General features: G+C 42.8%; 2 protein-coding genes and 1 long non-coding RNA gene across 4 annotated transcripts; 1 reads left to right on the top strand and 2 right to left on the bottom strand.

Annotated features, from left to right (window-relative positions):
- Positions 1-126: 126 nt before the first annotated feature.
- On the bottom strand, positions 127-8,435 carry FAM161B (FAM161 centrosomal protein B). Of its 2 annotated transcripts, XM_051806513.1 has the most exons (9): positions 8,401-8,435; positions 8,092-8,304; positions 6,426-6,988; positions 4,879-5,216; positions 4,381-4,508; positions 3,927-4,094; positions 3,339-3,438; positions 1,820-1,950; positions 127-1,600 (listed from the first exon to the last, which is right to left on the bottom strand). In XM_051806513.1, exons 2-9 carry the CDS (start codon positions 8,238-8,240, stop codon positions 1,510-1,512), a joined length of 1,668 nt encoding a protein of 555 aa, XP_051662473.1. In that variant the 5' UTR covers positions 8,241-8,304; positions 8,401-8,435; the 3' UTR covers positions 127-1,509. The 2 variants fall into 2 exon arrangements, with proteins under 2 accessions (XP_051662473.1, XP_051662474.1); XM_051806514.1 differs by having other exon boundaries at positions 1,820-1,899; positions 8,092-8,435.
- A 135-nt stretch (positions 8,436-8,570) lies between these two features.
- Positions 8,571-17,913, top strand: COQ6 (coenzyme Q6, monooxygenase). Its single transcript, XM_051806520.1, has 12 exons — positions 8,571-8,757; positions 10,516-10,650; positions 11,373-11,431; positions 12,542-12,665; positions 13,102-13,232; positions 13,591-13,698; positions 13,802-13,864; positions 14,186-14,293; positions 14,700-14,902; positions 15,992-16,107; positions 16,520-16,686; positions 17,748-17,913. The coding sequence occupies exons 1-12, from the start codon at positions 8,589-8,591 to the stop codon at positions 17,775-17,777; spliced, it is 1,413 nt and encodes a 470-aa protein (XP_051662480.1). The 5' UTR covers positions 8,571-8,588; the 3' UTR covers positions 17,778-17,913.
- On the bottom strand, positions 13,436-15,985 carry LOC127479511 (uncharacterized). Its single transcript, XR_007907592.1, has 2 exons — positions 15,697-15,985; positions 13,436-13,630 (listed from the first exon to the last, which is right to left on the bottom strand). It is a non-coding gene; the product is annotated as an uncharacterized LOC127479511 (long non-coding RNA).
- Positions 17,914-18,389: the final 476 nt, after the last annotated feature.

Genomic DNA, 18,389 nt, shown 5'->3' with positions numbered 1-18,389 from the left:
CCTCCAAAATCTTTTTGGTATATCAAGCTCTTTAAATGAGTCTACTATGTGGTGTTTTGAATTTTCTGTTAACTTAAAAACTTTCTTCAGAACCAGCATTACTGAAAAAGCAGAGTTTTTTCTAAGGTACTGTGTGTCTGTAATAGCTTCTGTGCAAAGAGAATGCTTGGAATTTATATTGGTCCCTTGCTGAATGGAAAGGTAGTGCTGCTGCTAGTAAAGATCTTGTAACCTGGAGGTTCCTGCAGAAGCTCTACCAGGTACCTGTCAGTTGAGGTCTGATGCAGTGCATTCAGCTAGGTATTGATCTCTGTAATGTAGCAGCATGAAACCCCTGGGCCACAAATTCTTGGATTTAGTACTTTGTTATGATTAAAAATGTCACTATCTCAGCTTTATATTTTATCTAATGTGGTAGCTCTTACAGGTACTGTATTTCTGATTTGATGATGCAGTTGCATTGTTACAACTGCAAGTGTAGCAGGAGAAAAGGATTGAGATGACAAAAAAAGCTTCTATTTAAAAAGTGAAGAAAGATGATTGACAAGGAAACTGAACACTGAAGAACATGATAGCCATTTGAAAATATTTTAATCTCAAAGTGCAAAATTCTCAGGAAACATTCCAGGTGGCAAGGATTTTTACTTCTGAAATGGTTATTACTGTCAGGTAAAGGAAGATCACTAATGTGTGAAATATACCATTCAAGATGTGCCAGGCATTTGAGTGCAACATGCTGACAGGTAATACCTAATCTTACTTCTACCAAAATCCATTTTTAATATCACAGTAATAGTAGAATTAGGACAACAGCAATTCAAAGTGATACCCTGTTTAATTACAACCTTCTTTATAATTCTGGTTGGGTTTGGGGCCAAATTAATGACTTAAATTGGTAAGATGTTAAAACACTTTCAAATAATGAAATATGGGAGATTTTTTAGTATAGGAAGACTATTGCTTCTTACTAGGGATTAGTGACTGAACGAAGAGTTAACTCCAGAGAAAGACTTCCTTTTGAGTCTTCTCCCAAGGTAGGTCAAATCCTGGTATTTGTTTTTGTAGAAGTACCTTGTTTGGAAGCATTCTACCGCATATATGTCTAAACCAAGATTTAACACACTAAAGGGCATTCTCCTCTTCCAGTGTGCTTCTGTGGCGTGAATGCAAGGAGCTGACACTAGAGGATGCACCTCTTCAATCTTTCATATCTACTTTTATCCAAAGATAGTGCTTCAACCTTTTTAACTTGTTGCCCATTAAAGAAAGGGAAATGGCTCACACAAGGAACACTTGTGAAGACTAAGGGAGGCTGCAGGCTTTGCTGGGTTGGACAAGACATGCTTAAAACAACAGTTGGTCTTTTTTTTCTTTACTAAATTCTCCCTTCTCACTTACCCCAGAGCCATTCTTAGGTGTCAGCTTAAACCATTAAGTTCCTGAGGATTAACCTGGAGAATCCTGGATTTAAAAAATCAAGAGATGATCAGTGGATTCTTCTGCTAGCTCTTATGCTGCTGGTTCCTTTCTGCTCTGTTCCTCCTGAGGTACTCCTTCCTGTAGAGTACAGTCGTCCTTTTCACCCAGAGGCTTGGGCACTCTGCAGAAATAGTGACTGTCCAATACTGGAAATGGTTTGCCCCGTGCTTAGGAAATAGAGAGCAGTCATAGGAATTCAGACAGAGAAGCCACGATGCTTAATAAGAGCAGTGAAGTTGATTTTTCCTACACTAGATAATAGAAACTGGAATGCTTTCATGAACAAGGAAAATACTTTTAAGTCAAAGACAAAAGAGCTGTACTGTATTGTTTTTATTACCTGTGTACATCAGATTCTTCTTCCAGCAAGTTAGTGGCATCTTTCCCTTTTCTTCTTACAAATTCTTCGCTCAGGCCAACCTGCTGGAGAGTGTTTCTGTAGCGACGTTCTGCTCCTTGACGAGCATCGTGCTATGAAATCGAAACTTACAACAGTAAGCAGTAGAACTGGGGCTTCCCATAACAGTCAACGTGTTCTAAAGTACACAGCTGACACTCCTAAAGGGGACAAGAGGACAGCAGAAGCTCCTGTCCAACATTTTTGTAATCCATACAGTACAGTACCATAACTGAATATTAGGACAATGTCTCATGTCTCTCAAAGCCAGAGCTCACCTTTTCCTGCTTCTGTTCTTTTTTTCTTCCTTCTTCTGTTCTCCTTATACTGCATTCCAGTCTTACCAGACTAGCATACTTGTGTCTGAGTCCTAACTGACACTCAAATTGAAAATATGTGCAAAGAAGAGTTGTGGGAAATCCTAGAAATGTTTGCTTGTAATTGGTGAGAGCTAAAAACAGTGGAGTTGATAAATGGAGATCACCTGTGAAATAGCTTCATATCAGCTCAACTGAAAACCAAACATCTTGGATCCTATATCCTCACTGCCTGCAAACGAACCTTGCAAATCAATGTAGTCTGAGATGATGGTTTTCCAGAGAGACCGGCCAGTTCTAAAGATTAAGGTGTTCTATATGGAAGGACAGAAATCTGAGTGAATGCAATTGATACTGGTGAATTCTTACCAACCTGGCACACAGTAATGTTACCAATGTTTATCATATATGTCTGTTCTCTGCTTCCATGATCAGAACAGAAAGCCTGACCCAGGAGGATACTTTCTGTTGAGAAATCTTAAATCAGCATATTGTCAATGTGTTTTGTACATTGACATGTACTTTAACCAGCTCTCATCCCTGCAAGGATGTGGAACTGGAAGAGAAAACCCAGGGAAAAACATACAAGGAGTACATTAGAGAGTACAGATTGTATCTACACCTCAGGTGCCATACAGATTTGCAGCTGGTGATGGATGAGACGTGCTGAATGCAGTCCCAGATTGCAGAGTCCGCAGGTGATAAATGCAATGTAACTTTCATTAATGTTCTAGTAGCAGTAGAGGTACAAAAAAAAAGTGCTTAACTGGAGAGGGTTTTAAGAAAAAAGTTTTGCATTTCTAGACTGTAGTCTATGGCATTCAGGTGCAGAATAGGTATTCATATAATTTCTGGTGTGATAAAGGCTTGATTTTGACCACACCATATACTGTGATTATAATATATACTACGAACTGGCAAGCTCCTAGAATTAAGTCAGTGTTTTTTTCAAGTGGTGGGAAGGAATTTAAATTTTACCTGGCTGGCTCTTCCATGTATTATTTTGAGTGCAGTCAAGAGACTATGCAACCATTCCCACCTTCTTATCCATGAATTAACTTGAGACTAGACTTCTTAATGCCTGTCTTAAATGAAAGATAATGTATCCTGTTGCCCAGAAACACTCTGGGACTTTGACCAGTTACCTTGGTGACCTGTTCGAAGAGGTATGCTCTGCTCTTGACTCGCAGCTGCATTTCTTCCAGCTCCTTTCTGTATTCTTTTGTTCTCTCTCTCATATTTTGCCTGAAATGGAAAAATTGCCTGTGCAATATAGGTTCCCTCTGACTGTAGCTGATCAGGAATGAGGAATCCTCAGTAACTTTCACTTTTTAAATTGCTTTGGGGTAATTCTCTTGATTCTGAATGCTGGGCAAAAAAAAAATCCTATTGCTGGCAAGTTGTGGACCCATTAGCAAAGCTCTTCTATGAGAATATAAAGCAAGGAACCAGTGTTCACATTTCTAGAAAACCTTGTTTTAAGTGTGCTTTACCAAGTTACACATTACAGTTGACTGGTTTGTAAAATTAGTTTCTACAAATGTTAATCTAAAGGAAACTGTTCTGTATGGAAGGAATAGTGTGGCATTGTCAAGAAATCCAAATGAAGGGGTATAAAAGCAAAAAAAAGATAGGCTAGGAATGTTCTTAGACCCAATTCCTCCTAAAGAATTATCTGATGATTCCTAGTTGGTGGAGCAAACAGCCATTTCTGTGCAGAATAGGATACTGACCGGTTCTGTTTTGACTTCTCCTTGTGTGTTTCCTCCAGACTTTTATGAGGATCCAGTGCTTTTGCTCGGCTGTTCACTGACTTCTGCATAGCTTGACATTTCATTTTCTGTTTCTCCAGCCAATTAATTCCTTCTTTATCCCCTTCCTTTTTGTTAACTTGGGAGTGTCTGTATAGAAAAAGAAGTTACTAATGAGCTCACTGTGGACTGCCAGACCACATGCTACCTGGGAATTTCACTTTTGCAGTCCTCCAGTGAGAAAAGCAAAATATCAGCCATACGAGTACACAGCTCCCAAATCAGCTGGGAGGTAGAGCAAGACTCAGCAAAGAAAGAAGACAGAGAAACATTTAGAAAACGTGTAGTTGATGTGATGAGGGAAAACACTGGAGTTTTTTCTTCCATTTTGGTCATTAGTTAGTGTACGGTCTTGTAGACAAACTTTCCTACTTACCTAATAGCAGATTCCCTTCTTCTAGTTGCATCGGTAATATGCACTGGAAGGGTGTTGGAAGAGAGAGAAGAAAGTCTGGTCAGAGAATGACTTCTTTCCACTGAAACCTTGGAAAGCTTCTCAGAATCCTGAAAAAAATGGAACTTCATTCAGTTCACAGTACAGCATCTCCTCTGTTCTTTGCCTACCAAAGAGAACAGCTGGAATATGTGGGCAATGCATTCATTCTTCTCTCTTCCCCCAGCAGGGTGGAGGGGCTGACGGGTGAGGGAAAGGAAACACGATTAAGGCTATGAAAGGGTGGCTCGGCCTTATCTACCATAGCTCATCTCCTTGTGTAGAATGTTGTTTTGTGGTTTGTCCTAGGATTCTGCAGTACTCTCAATACAAGGGCAGAGGTCATGGGATGTTAACCATCCATAGTTAAATGCTATAAATTGAAGAAATTGATATCTTGATCGGAGAAAACAGTACCACAGAAATATGTAGGTATCTCACCTTTATCTTTTCATTAGCCTGCCTCTGCCTGGCACGGAGATTGGAGGTTCTTAGCTTGAATGGCTTATTGCGAGTTGGCTCTTTGATTTCTTGTCTCCTTACTGCTTCCTTCTGAAATGCCCAGTAAAGTTCTTCAAAATCCGGTATTGTTGGATTAATCCTTGGCTTGAAGCTGAAACTTTTGTCCTGCAAGAAGCCAAGCCTTTCCTGCTTGGTTTTGGTGGCAGTTCGGGACTGAGGCTCCCTCCGACAGTTGCTGGTGTCTATTGGAGCCACTGAGCTCTCAAGCAAATCCTTTGCTCTCATTTGAATGCGGATTTCTCTGTAGAGTTCAGCTTCTAATTAATCAAAAGGAAAGCAATGAAAAGAGAATGAATGACATAAAAGGCTGTGAAATTGCCACTGCACAAGTCTAAACTCTCCTTTACGATGGCAGCTCACATATATAGGAGAGACCAGATATCCTGTGCTCTCTTTCCCTACTTTTCAGCCCCTCTCTCCTGTGAAAAATAATTTAAAGATACCAGAAAAAAATATGGTAGGGTCTCTTTCTTATGCATTAATTTCTAGATGTGTCTTTCAATTATTGAAGCGAGTTATTGAACAGGTCTTCTCCTATTCTCCGGGGTACCAGATAACTTGCACCCCTTTGTCTTGCAGAAGTGTTAATCAAGGTTCTGCTTTTCATATGGGACTTTATGTCATTATGTTGATGGTGTGATCCATATGGGCTGTTCAAATATACTTGTAATGGATGATGGCTTATCTATATAATATCCACCAGAAACTGTCTATATTGGAAAAGATTTTGAGTGAGAAATATTTGATGGATAAACCATGTCTTGTGACTTCCATGACAAATTTTCCATAGAAAGAATGTGTTTCAGAGTATAGCATCAAACTGAAGTAATTTCTTGTGCAACACTAAATATTTGTGAAAATGCAGACAAACAGTTGTCTGGGGGTTGGTTTTTTGCTTTTAGAAAAAAAAATCAATACTGCTGTTTCCAAAATAAGACATTTTAAAGTCTATTTATAGGTTTGAATTGACTGAGATATGAAATATTCATTTCTCTTCTCGCACTTGGGTGCGAGTAATGGTCAGATGCAAGTGATGGTCAGATACAAGATACTGCATGGACCTTGGACACTTATGGCACTACAGCTGTCTTCATATTTGTGCCACAAATCATCTCAGCCCCTTTAGTGTGACCAAAGGGAAGGTGCAGGGAAGGGTTCCCAAACTGTCATGATTTGCAGCAAAAGGGAAATCTGTCTGAAGAGCTCAGTGTGCCCATGTTTGCTGGGGAGTGGAACAGAACTGTTGCTGCTGACACTCTTACAAGACTAGGACACGCTGCTATAAGGGTATCTAGACAAAATGTAATAACCAGTGACACACAGGAGACCAGACAACATCGGGGGATGCAATGACACTGGCCTTATGCTTCAAGTAATACCCTATGGGCCATGATCTTACCTCTCAGCATGGAGACAGCGAGGGATGGGTAGGGAGGTGCTTTAGAGAAAGAGCCCTGGCATGTTACCTTTGAGTTTATTTCCAAGAAGTGGGTGGTAAGTAGATTTAGGAACTTTTTTACTGTCTTGCTTCTGTTTGGAGCTCTCATTTGGGGTTGCTGCTGACAGGAATTTTTGTCTGATAGCTTCTTTCTTTTTCTCCTCCTTCTCCAGGAAACTGAAGGGCCGCTGTGTTGAAAGTAGCAGCTCCTTTCTTTTCTGCATTGCTGTTTGCCTGCGAATCTCATTCTGCTCCATTATTTCCTGATAAAGGGGCAGAAACACATGGGCAGGTACAGGCTGTGCCCGGAATTGTTTCTGACATTCGGCTTCATCCTGGCTTTGCTTTTTGTCTCTCGGTTTGTCTAGTTCAAGAAACATGTATGACTTCATCAGCTCAGACTTTTTGCGAGCTTCCCGCAGTGTCATTTTGAAAGGCTGAGGGATGGTGATGGAAGGAATCCAGGGAGATGAAGCACTTTTTGGCCTCAAGCGGGATTTAGGAAATAAGTGAGGCTTTTGCTGATCCCAGGTACTGTCCGAGGTGAGGTCGGTCAAAGAACTGGACTGCCTTTTGTTACCAGATGTATGACTAAGGCAAAGACATTATGAAGGGGAAATTACTGAAATTATTAAAAAATAGAGTTAAAAGAAGGGAGACACTTGATTAAGAGAAAGACACCATAGGCTGAGCTGCTTGTTAAAAGACAGGCCTAGGGCTTGTCATTCTCAGGCTCCATATTTTGCTTTGCTACCAAAGTTCATGAGCAGAGCTTTGCCTGTTATATGTTTTCCATGTACAAAATGGCAGTTGCTTAGCTTTGTCATGCAATTTATTATGCTGCTAGCACTGTACTGCCAGAAGGGCCACAAGTAAACCAGAAAGTTCCAACTTTTGCCCACACAATTTGTGCACACAGATGCACACAGCATTCCCGAGACGCTGATGGGAAGGTCATTACAAGAAATTGCTTTAGTGCAACTCTTAAGAGGTTCAGTTGGAAACTATGTAACTGAGAAGATGACTATATAACTGATAAAAAGAAAAAAAACCCACCCGAGACTATCCTAGGTCTCATTAAAATAGCAAACTTCTCACAGGATGTTTGAGGGTAATTGTGAAAGTGAGTAAAACCTACCAGATTTCAGGCAAGTAATAAATGCAGGCAAAATGAAGGATCACGGTGAATCAGAGTGGACTAAGAACAGGAAAGGGAAAACAAGGGGTGAAACAGAAGGTGCAGATCACCTGTAAACAGGCTCCTTGTTAATATACTCGCCCTGTGATTGCTAAAGTCTCTCCTTCTTTATAAACCATTTTCTTTGTAAGAGCATGCATATGTGATCTGCTAGTGAATGTCAAACTAGACTAACCACAGGGAAAGACGTCTGGGAGCTCGATGTTGGAAAGACCACAGGTCTGAGGAGTGGATGCTGGGCAGAAAGGTGGTTGATCTACTGGCAGATTTTAAGCATGATTAGCTGATGAGCAGGAAGGGGATTTGTGCTGTTTTATGTGAATGCTGCTTACGTAGGCACGTGTTGACCCCATCCTCCCATCTGTGAATACACTCGTGGACAGTGTTTTGGCACTACACACGTGGATTTTAGGACGTCATGCGCTGCCTTGTCCCTGGCCAGAAGCAGCAGGAATCCCGCATGCCATCTTGCCATCCTTACCAGGCACCATCCTACCTGAGAGCCTCCCTCAGCTTCTCACGCAGAACTTCCACCTCCCGCCTGAAACCCTCCAGCTCCTCATCCTCTTGGAGCACCCCGAGGTCACCCCATAACTCTGCCTGGCACGGTGTTCCCGGTTCTAACGGAGACCGCCGGCCTCCCATCCTGAGAGGCTGCTCCCAGCTCCTCGCCCGACGGTGGGAATCGGAGGAGTCGGCGTCTTACAGCCTGTGTGGGGGGGGGTGTCGTGTCGCCTGGAAGAAATGAAATAAATCGAGAAGTGCTCGTTCTGGGGGTGCGACTCCAACCTGCCCCTGCCCTCACCTGCAGCGCGCGCCGCCGCCTCAGCCCTCCGCGACCCCCTCCCGGCCTCCGCCAATCAGCGCGGCCCGTGGCGCTTAGGCCCGCCCTCTCGGCCTCAAACAGCCGGGCAGGCACAAGGCCGGCGGCGCGCGGGCAGGCGTTGCCATGGTTTCGCGTCGCGACTTCCGCCCGCCGTCACTTCCGCGGCGATGGCGGCCGCGCGCGGGCAGGCGCTGTCCCCGCTCTGGGCGCGGCTGCGGCCCCGTCCCGGGCCCCGCGCCCCGCTCCGCGCCGCCGCCGCCGCCCCCGAACAGCCGCTCTACGATGTGGTGGTGTCGGGCGGGGGTATGGTCGGGAGCGCCATGGCCGCCGCCCTGGGTAAGGCTGTGACCTTCTCGCCCGCAGTGTGAGATAACTGTGATTGCCATTTAGGATCTTAATGTTCAGGATCCTGCTGTGGGATCTGCTTGTTCCTGCGCTCTAAAGTTGACTTAAAGCTGTTTGGTGAGCTGATCTGTGGTGAGCCTTACCCCATCCGTATGTGTGCACTTCTACTAATGGAGCCATTGCTTTGAATTCTGCAGACTGCTTGTGGTGTTTCTGTCAAACATGGTCACCCTTAAATTGCTGATGGATCATTTCAGCCGTAGCTGAAAACGTTTTCTGATCAGAGTGGTTAGGGTTGGAAGGAACCTTAAAGATCATCTAGTTCCAGCTCCCCTGACGTGGGCAGGGACACCTTCCACTAGATCAGGTTGCTCAAGGTCCTATCCAGTCTGGCCTTGAACACTTCCAGGGATGGGGCAGCCACAGATTCTCTGGGCAACCTGCAGTGCCTCACCACTCTCACGTCAAAGAACTTACTCCTATTATCTAATCTAAACCTACTCTCTTTCAGTTTGAAGCCATTCCCCCTTGTCCTGTCAGTACATACCCTTGTAAAAAGTCTCTGTCCATCTTTCCTGCAGGCTCCCTTCAGGTACTGGAGGACCCCAGTTAGGTCATCCCTAAGCTGACTCTTTTCCAGGCTGAAGAAACTCAATTCTCTCAGCCTGTCCTGTTAGGAGAGGTGCTCCATCTCTCTAACCATCATTTTCTGATCCCACATTTCATTCTCTAACCCTGTATTTTAAACACTACAATACCAAGATAAGCTGGATTTATGCTTGGTTTGTATCACTAGAGATCCTGAGATTACTGACTGCTTCTTTATTTGCAACATGGATTCAGAAGGGTGCAACAGGGAGAGAAACCTAAAGAAAACAGTGCAAAGAAGAGCCAAAGATCCTGAGCAATAAGTGTTTTGCAAATATAAGGTTTACTGATTGTTCTGCTTGTATTATTAAGTAAGACCACAGTGGAACTGAGACAGCGTAAGGATCCCCTCCAGCAGTGATATCTAAGGCTGACACACAAGTTTGGGACCTTTCAGGAGAGGAGGTTATTGTTATGCATAATCTAGAAAATATGTCCAGGATATGCTGTCTTTAGGGCTGCTGTAGTAGCAAACTCTGGATGTTGCAAGGATACCATTTCTGTCCTCAGTACCTTCTGCGTCCATAGCAGTCGGATGCAGCCAGTGGCCAGCTCAGCTGCAGTGATTTACTCTTTACTTGAGGCATCTCTTCATTTTTATTCAGTTCTCTTTAACTGAAAGTTAAAGTCTGAACTGCCTGTGCTATTCCATTGTCAGAATATAAGGACGTTAATGTAAGAAAACAGTGTAATTGCTACGGATCAAAGAAGTTCTAAGATCTCTTGTTCTAAAAGGTGAATTTATGTTTAAGCTCTGCAAGATGTGTTTGGTGCATGCAGTAAACATTGCAGGTTTCACTTGTTACTACTCCAATAATGAATTTTCATAACAAAATGGCACAAATTTGTACAAAAATGTAAACTTTAATAAAAAGGAAAAATGTGTAATCCTTGCTTTAACTGCAGAAGGGTTGTCCATCTCAGTAATGAAATTATAGTCATAAAGCTTTAAAATACAAGTTTACTTGCCTGGTCAAAACCTGTGTTATAAATGTTTGCATCTACTCTGTCTTATTAAAAAAGTACATAGGTGTTACTGAGAGAGAAAAATGAGATTTTTGGCAGGACTGTTGTAACAAAGCATGTATTTGCTTATTTTAGGCCATGATATTCACTTCCATGATAAGAAGATTGCTTTGCTGGAGGCTGGTCCTAGGAAAGAATATGATCACATGCCAGATAGTTACAGTAACAGGGTCAGTTCCATCTCCCCAGGATCAGCAACCCTCCTAAGCAGTAAGTATGAGTTTCTTGTTTGCATATATCACATTTATATCTGAGCTGGTTTTATTTTCTTTAAACAAAACCCCTTTGAGCACATGCTGCCTGCATCCTAAACTCAATAGAATTATTTGCCTTTGTCTCTTAGTATTCTATATGCTGAGCTGTGGTGATTGAATCTCTTGATAACAGGGATCTGTGTTCTGGTATCTTGGTCTGATTTATCATTATATAAACATTTATGACATATTTATGACATTAGGGTAGTGAAAGGTTGTAAGGTGCTCTCCACAGCAGCTGTAATGTTGTATTCACAAAAGAAGCATGTTCTTAGTGCTTTGTAGTCTAGTAACTAAGTCCTGAATCAATGAGGTGTAATTGTCATTTTAAAGAGAGATTTGAGCCTTGATTCCTTATGGGAAAAGAAATATTCTAAACAATGATGCTTTTCTGTGTCTGTTTTATTACCCGGTGATGGGACAATGAGAGTTGTCTGCTAGGTCAGGCGTTCATGGAGAGCTCTTGTTTCTTCCTGCTGGCTTGTGTTAGGAGTAAAACCATGTGATGCTGGAGCTGTGATAGCACTGAGGCAGACCTGGCTCTGCCGAGGCACAGTGCAAGCTGACCCCGAGCATTGATAGTCAGGGAGGGTAGAGGGGAGTGTGGAGTGAGCTTCAGTTTTGTTTTGGTCTCAGTGTCACATGTGAGCCTATGTCTCCATTTGTGTCCTTTTTCAGGTTTTGGTGCCTGGGATCATGTCTGCAGCCTGAGACTCAAACCATTCCGGCGAATGCAGGTGCCTGACTTGGGGCTGCAAATATACCGTGTGTTTGTCTACTCTGAATTCTCCAGAGTACTTACATCAATGTTACAAAGGTTTTTCTTTCTTTGGCAAAGGGCAGGTCATGCTTATGTTCATTCCTGTTCCTTTTTTGTGGGTTGCAATCTACTCAGAAATCCTTGTCTCAGGGTCTTGGTGTTACAGGCTGAAAGGTGGATTCCTAATGGAACCTGTAGATAGTGAGGCATGGGTACTAGCGGGAAAATAAAGGTAAAGGCGTGTATTGGTTTTGGCTGGGATAGAGTTAGTTTTCTTTATAGTAGCTTGTATGGGGCTGTGTTTGGATTTGTGATGTAAACTGTCGATAACACAGGGATGTTTCAGCTTTTGCTGAGCAGTGCTTACACAGTGCCAGTGCTGTCTCTGTTTCTCACACTGCCCCACCAGTGAGCAGGCTGGGGGTGCACAAGAAGGTGGGAGGGGACACAACTGTGACAGCTGACCTAGCTGAACACAGGGCCATGTTCCAGCAATAAAAGCTGAGGAAAATGAAGGAGGAAGGAAGTTCAGAGTGATGGCACTTGTCTTCCCAAGTAACTGTTATGCATAATGGGGCCCTGCTGTCCTGAGGATGGCTGAACACCTGCCTACCCATGGGAAGGGGTGAATGAATTCCTCGTTTTGCTTTGCTTGCACATGCAGGTTTTGCTTTTCCTATTAAACTGCCTCTCCCTGAACCCATGAGTTTTGTTTTTGCACTATTACCCTTCCAGTTGTCTTCCCCATCCCATTTGGGGGAAGGAGCAAGCAGCTGCATGGGGCTGAGCTGTCTGCTGGGGTTAACCCACAGCAAGGCTGTAGGGTAGCTTTATATGTTTCTTATGTAACAGGAAAGTAGGGATAAAAACTTGCAATTATTTTTTGAGCTGACACCAAATCATTTAATGACAGGAATTACGTGATGCACTTTAATAGCTTCATTCATTTAGGAATGAAGGAATGGACAGTAATCCAGGATGATTCCTCTAGTTCTGTATTTTTCAATTACCGTGTCCTTTTGCTGTTAAGTCTCTGAAAGGGACAGCACTTCTTTGTAACTTCATGTAACGTATTTTTTCTTTGTAGGTGTGGGATGCTTGTTCTGAAGCCATGATCATTTTTGAGAAAGATGACTTAGATGACATGGGTTACATAGTGGAGAATGATGTCATTATGTCTGCTCTCACAAAACAGTTAGATGCAGTAGCAGGTAGTGACAACTTCTTGATTATTTTATTTCCAGCATAGAGCTTACAGTTACTTGCCTTCTGTTGTGCGCAATAAGTTTTGAGAGGGAGAAATTAGTCTAACAAGCGATTCTTGACACGTGGGCAGCTTCTTGAACTGGGGGGAAGGGAGAAATCTGTCTTCCAAAGGCTACACAGCAAGAGCAGTTGCATATGTAGTTCTCCAGAATGTAGTCTCTCCAAAAACAGATTTAACTAAAAGATCTGTAGCTCTTTGTCCAAAGCAGGCCTTGCACTGACAAGGGGTTGTTCAGATCTGTTCTTTCAGGGTGTCTTGAAATTTGTAGTGTCAGCTTTTATGGTGCTGTTAAAATATGTGTGACCTTTGCTGTTGTAGCAATGTTTCCTTTTTTCCTGTCTGTGTCATGCTGTGACCATGACACTTTGTGTTCCCATCAGACCGGGTGGAGGTTTTCTACAGGAGCAGAGCAGTCGGGTATACGTGGCCCCTTCCCTCCCACAGCTGTGACACAAGCCCTTGGGTCCAAATTCAGTTAGCTGATGGACGCAGACTTCAGACCAAGCTGCTGGTAACTAAGCTCTTTATTTCTGTTGATCAGGCAGCATCTCTAACCCAAGTCCTTTCCACTGGATTTGGTTCTGATTCCATGTGTGCCGCTCCACTCACATGGAGTGCTTGAGTGAGGTGAGTGGCTAACTCTGTCAGAGATGCTATGGGACACAGTGCATAGCCTTTTCTGTACCCGGTGCAAGGAGGCTACTGAACTGGACAGGAGCAGAAGGGGCTACCTTTTCTGGGTTTTGGGCAGGTTTGTTTTTTTTTTTTTGTGAGTGAACAGGAAGTGGGTACATGCAGGCTGAGGTTTGTAGTGAAATACTGGCTTTATAGGAGCCAGAGAAGTTGCTTTGTATCTCTTTGTTTTGCAGATTGGTGCAGATGGTCATAACTCCGTAGTCCGGAAGGAAGCTGAAATTAAGAACATTGAGCATCAATATGACCAGTCAGCTGTGGTGGCAACGCTCCATTTATCTGAGGTAAAATTCTGCTGACTGACTCTTCCATAGGCAGCAGAACAGCTTGATCAGAGTGCTCCAGGTCACTAATTCATAACTGCCCACTTGCTTCTTTCCACTGTAGGCCACAGACAATAATGTAGCATGGCAGAGGTTCCTTCCCACTGGGCCAATTGCACTTCTTCCGGTAAGGTGACTCGTGGTCTCTAATTTTTTCAAATATTTTGAAAAGTTTTGTAATCTGTTCTTTCTAGTAACTTTATTTCTGTCTATGCCTTTCTCTGTTAGTTCTGTCTCTTAAGAACTTGTGCACTCTTCATTTATTGCATGTTTTCCCCTCCTGCCCCACTCACTTTACCCTTGGTATTTCCCACTTGTAGCAAGTTGGGCTGGAAGAGTAATTTGCAGAGAGACTGGTGTGGGGCAGGGCAGTGGGGAAATCTTTGCACTGAATATTTATTTTTGCTTTTTTCTCTTGATATTTCCCTTTGACATTCTCTTAAATGAGCTGTCTGATACTGCCAGCTCTCTGGTCTGGTCTACATCTCATGAACATGCATCGGAACTTCTCGCTATGGATGAGGAAAGTTTTGTGGATAGCATCAACTCTGCCTTTGTAAGTATCAGCCTCATGGCAGGTATGAGGCTTTAAGAAATAGAATGGAACCCTGTGACTTGAAGTGATGGTAATGGAAGAGGTGGATTCTAAAGTTCCTTCCTTTGGTGAGGATGATATTAAAAAGGCACTTAGCAAAGAGCGGATGACCCCTCGGGACGGAATTAGGTTAGTTCTGAAAGTCACAGAAGTTGACCTAAATTTCCAAAAGGTAGGAAGGGTAGGATCATCCTAGTTGAAAATTTGGATGTCCTAAAACAATGAAGATAAGTTTTTCTACTGTATAGTTTTGTGCAAGTGGTTAAAATTCAGTATTTGGAACTGATTCAGATTTTTTTTTTCCCAGCTGGATTCTTTTATAGGTCTGGTTTGGGTCAACATCTAAGGATTTGTTTGTCTTTTTCAGTGGAGCAACATAAACCACTCTGACTTCATTGACACTGCTGGGGCCATGTTTCGATCTGCTATTTCACTCCTGAAGCCCTCAGGGACTGCAGTCCGTCAGCTGCCCCCAAGTGTTGCTAAAGTAGATCCAGAGAGCCGAGCCATGTTCCCTCTTGGAATGGGGCATGCGACAGAGTATGTCCAGCACCGCGTGGCTCTCATTGGGTAAGATGCCCAGTGGTGGCCCTTGGGTGAGTGGGTGGTGTGTGGTTAGAAATGATGCAAGGATAGTGACTCCTAGTCAACAAATCAGATGGTTAGAAATAATATATCATTTCAGTTTGACTTTATCCAGGCCCAGTTTGTACTGTGTGCCCTTGTGTCCTTTTGCATGAGTAGCTCTCTGTCCATTAAGTATGTAAATTGCAAGATAATTATTTCCTGTTTCTGGTTTGTATAGTCTGATGAAACAATCCAGTATCTCATGCTGGACCTGTACTTCCCCAAACATTGTAGCAGCCATTCTGTGCACCAGTTTGAGTTTTAAACTCACCTTTCATACAAATTATTCCATGTGGGATGTCATACGCTTTTGTATGGTGGCCTATTGAAATAGGAAAATATCTAATTTTTTACATTCTAAGGTTGCACATACTTTTTTCTCTGCCACAGCTGCAATATGGTAGCTTTTAGTAATGTTTGGATGCTGTACTACACTTCAGATACTTTTCATCTTTCCAACTTGTGAGCCCCTCTGTGCTTGGTACTGCTCTGTGCTTTACAGCTTGGTAAAGTACATGACCTTGCATTTCATACCCACACTTAACTAATTTCTCTAACTTTATGACTCCCTTATCAATATGTCTGGCTTTGTCCTTTAGAGATCAGTCTGCTCATAAAAGAACCTGATTTTGTTTCTATTCAGTGATATCCCCCTTCTCCGTTATATTCATATCTGTCCACTTTGTGTTTGTGCGATGTGCCATTGAGAGACTACCTGTTGTGCTGAGGTCACTTACAAAAACATTAAGGCCTGTTCCACGCTCCATCTGAGAGAGGACTTTGGCTAGTCACTTCTTTATAATTTTTCCTTTCAGAACTGCTTTTTGTTATCTCCCCTTTGTCTTGCTTCTTACAACTGGAGAGGCAGTCAGGTAGTTCAGCATAGCGTGAAAGGAGGTACTGGAAAAAGCGCACTGTAAGGTGGTGTTCATTGCAGAGGTGAGGTGTGCTACACTGATCCCTTCTGGGGTTTGTCAGCCATTGTGGCTTTCTTCAAGGAGGGAAATAAATTTCTGTCTTCTCTTGCTCCAGGGATGCAGCACACAGAGTCCACCCACTTGCAGGACAAGGTGTAAACCTCGGCTTTGGTGATATTGCATGTTTAGCTCATCACCTCAGTGCAGCAGCCTTCAATGGGAGTGATCTGGGTAAGGATCCAAGACAGTGCAGTGTCAGTAAGAAGATTTGTTGTACAAGCCTTTGCTGCTAACAGCAAGACAAGCATTACCTCTGTTGCAGGATGATGCTGTCTTGCATTTGGAAGGCACAAGCTTTGTTGCAGCAAAACTGTTCTGATGTCCATTGGTTGTGGAGCAGTTTAAGATTCTTGGATGCAGTTTCCATCCCACAAATTTCAAAGCTTCTTTAAAAAAAGTAAAGTTCTGCCACATGGTAATTAAAGAGATGGTGAGATGAAAAGCACTAGCTGGCAGAAGGTCTTTATTGATGGATTAATTCTCTCTTCTCCTTCTGTTGCCAGGGGAGATTGCTATATAGATAAGATGCACAATTGTTTGTGGCACATCAGGTTTAATAGAAGCATTCATTTATCTCTTCCAGGCTCCTTAAAACATCTCCTGAAGTTTGAAACAGAACGTCAGAGGCACAATGTCTCCTTGATAGCTGCTACTGATTTGCTAAAGAGGCTCTACTCCACGAGGCTGGCTCCCCTGGTGTTGCTGAGGACATGGGGATTGCAAGCAACGAATGCCCTGCCTCCTGTCAAAGTAAGGATCTCACTTTAGTGAGGGCTGTAGGGATTGTCCAAAACTATTCGTGAAATATGCACAAGCTGTAAAGCTTTTTGTTTGCTTGTTTTAAATGAAACATTTTTCGTTGGAAAAATGCTACTTCTTTAAACCCGAGGTTTTGTGTCCTGAATGAGCCAAGGAGTTCCTAAATAACTGATGGCTCAGTAGTGACTGTTTTCTTGCAGCACAAATTATATAAGTGTCTATATTCTGTATCAGTAGTTGGAGGTTAGAGGTCATTGGAAGTCTTTGGCTTTATTTTGCTATGCAATAGAAATGTTGAACCTGCATTCCACCAATGCACAGAAAAAACCAGCCCTCTGAAGACACATTTTCACTAAGAATAAGACATCGCTGATGCGGTGTGCAGCTCAGATTTACCTGTTTCTGTGTTGTTTTGCCTTGTGAAATTGTTCCCTCATGGCAGAAGTGCAAATCTCTATGATGGAAATTACTTGAGGAAGGCAGTGGTGAGGAGGTTCTGTCTTAAACACAGACCCTCTGTTTGCAGTGTATCTGCCTAAATTCCTCACCATCTTGACCTTGGTGCCGGATTTTTGTGAAGTTCCTTAAGCCCTCTGCTTGCAAAGCTCCCAAGCACCAGCACATTAGAGTCCTCATTTCTGGATTTTAATTTTTATTCCACAAATCATCTTCCTGATAAATACAGGTGCCCTGTTTCCTTTGTGTCACAGGTGAGACACTACCCAAGTTGAAAAGCAGTACATTCCTAAGGCAGAGTAGCTGCCACTGGCACGGTGTCTTATTTTTTCTCTTTCTCTGTTTAAAGCAAAAAAAACCCAAATGAAGATCTTTTCTCTGATCACAGAACCTGTTGGTAACACCTGTAGTGTGCTACTTGGGAACGAAAGGAAATCTCTAATTTTCTAGCACACAGGGATAGGTGCTCTGCACTTGGCTAGAAAGACTGGCCAAGAAATGTTGTCCATTTATGTAGAAGGGAAGGCACCTAGAGCTGCTTCTTAGGACACATGCTTATTATGTTTACTAATTACTTCTCTTTTTTTCTCTCTTAGGAGCAGATCATGGCTTTTGCCAGCAAGTGATCTGTTGGCAGTCTGGAACAGCAGCTTGCCCGTGAATGCATTGCCCTTAAAAGGACTGTGACTGACTTGAATCACTGAATTGTGTTATTTTATAATTTAACAATAAAACTGAGGGATTGAGCTGTGTATTACATCATCCACTGGTTTATGCAAAAACTCTGTCTCATCTGCTCTCTTCAAGAGGATTTAGGGTTTCTTCTCATAGTACTGTGATGTCTTCAGCCACAAAACTAAATGTAAAATGTACATTTAATTTGGGCCTCTTGAACTGAAGACTGAGATGGAAACAGCTGTCTGTCTTTGCAAACACAGTGCTTTAACTTTGCCAGCTACAACTTTTGCTGCTTAGTTATTTTCAGTTTTCTCTGATGTGATTTCTAGAGCTGTAACATCTCTCCTGGGTTCTTGGCACCTCCTCAGCTCAGAAAGTAGGGGTAGTGTTCAGCAGAGGGAGACAACACATGGTGGCAGATACATTTTAAAGCTCTGTCTCTCTTTCACCCTTTTCTCTGCCTTTCTCTTGCTCTATTTAATAATGGTGGTTCTTGTGGAACGGGCTAGTCCTAAGGGCTCCATGAAAAAGATGCAAGACAACAATAATGTCCAGGAAAG

The sequence above is a fragment of the Manacus candei genome, unplaced genomic scaffold (assembly GCF_025592945.1).
Source record: "Manacus candei isolate 608988 ecotype Guabito, Panama unplaced genomic scaffold, ASM2559294v1 h1tg000067l, whole genome shotgun sequence".
Taxonomy (NCBI): domain Eukaryota; kingdom Metazoa; phylum Chordata; class Aves; order Passeriformes; family Pipridae; genus Manacus; species Manacus candei.
Note: the sequence above shows the minus strand (reverse complement) of the source record. Positions and strands in the feature narration are given on the sequence as shown.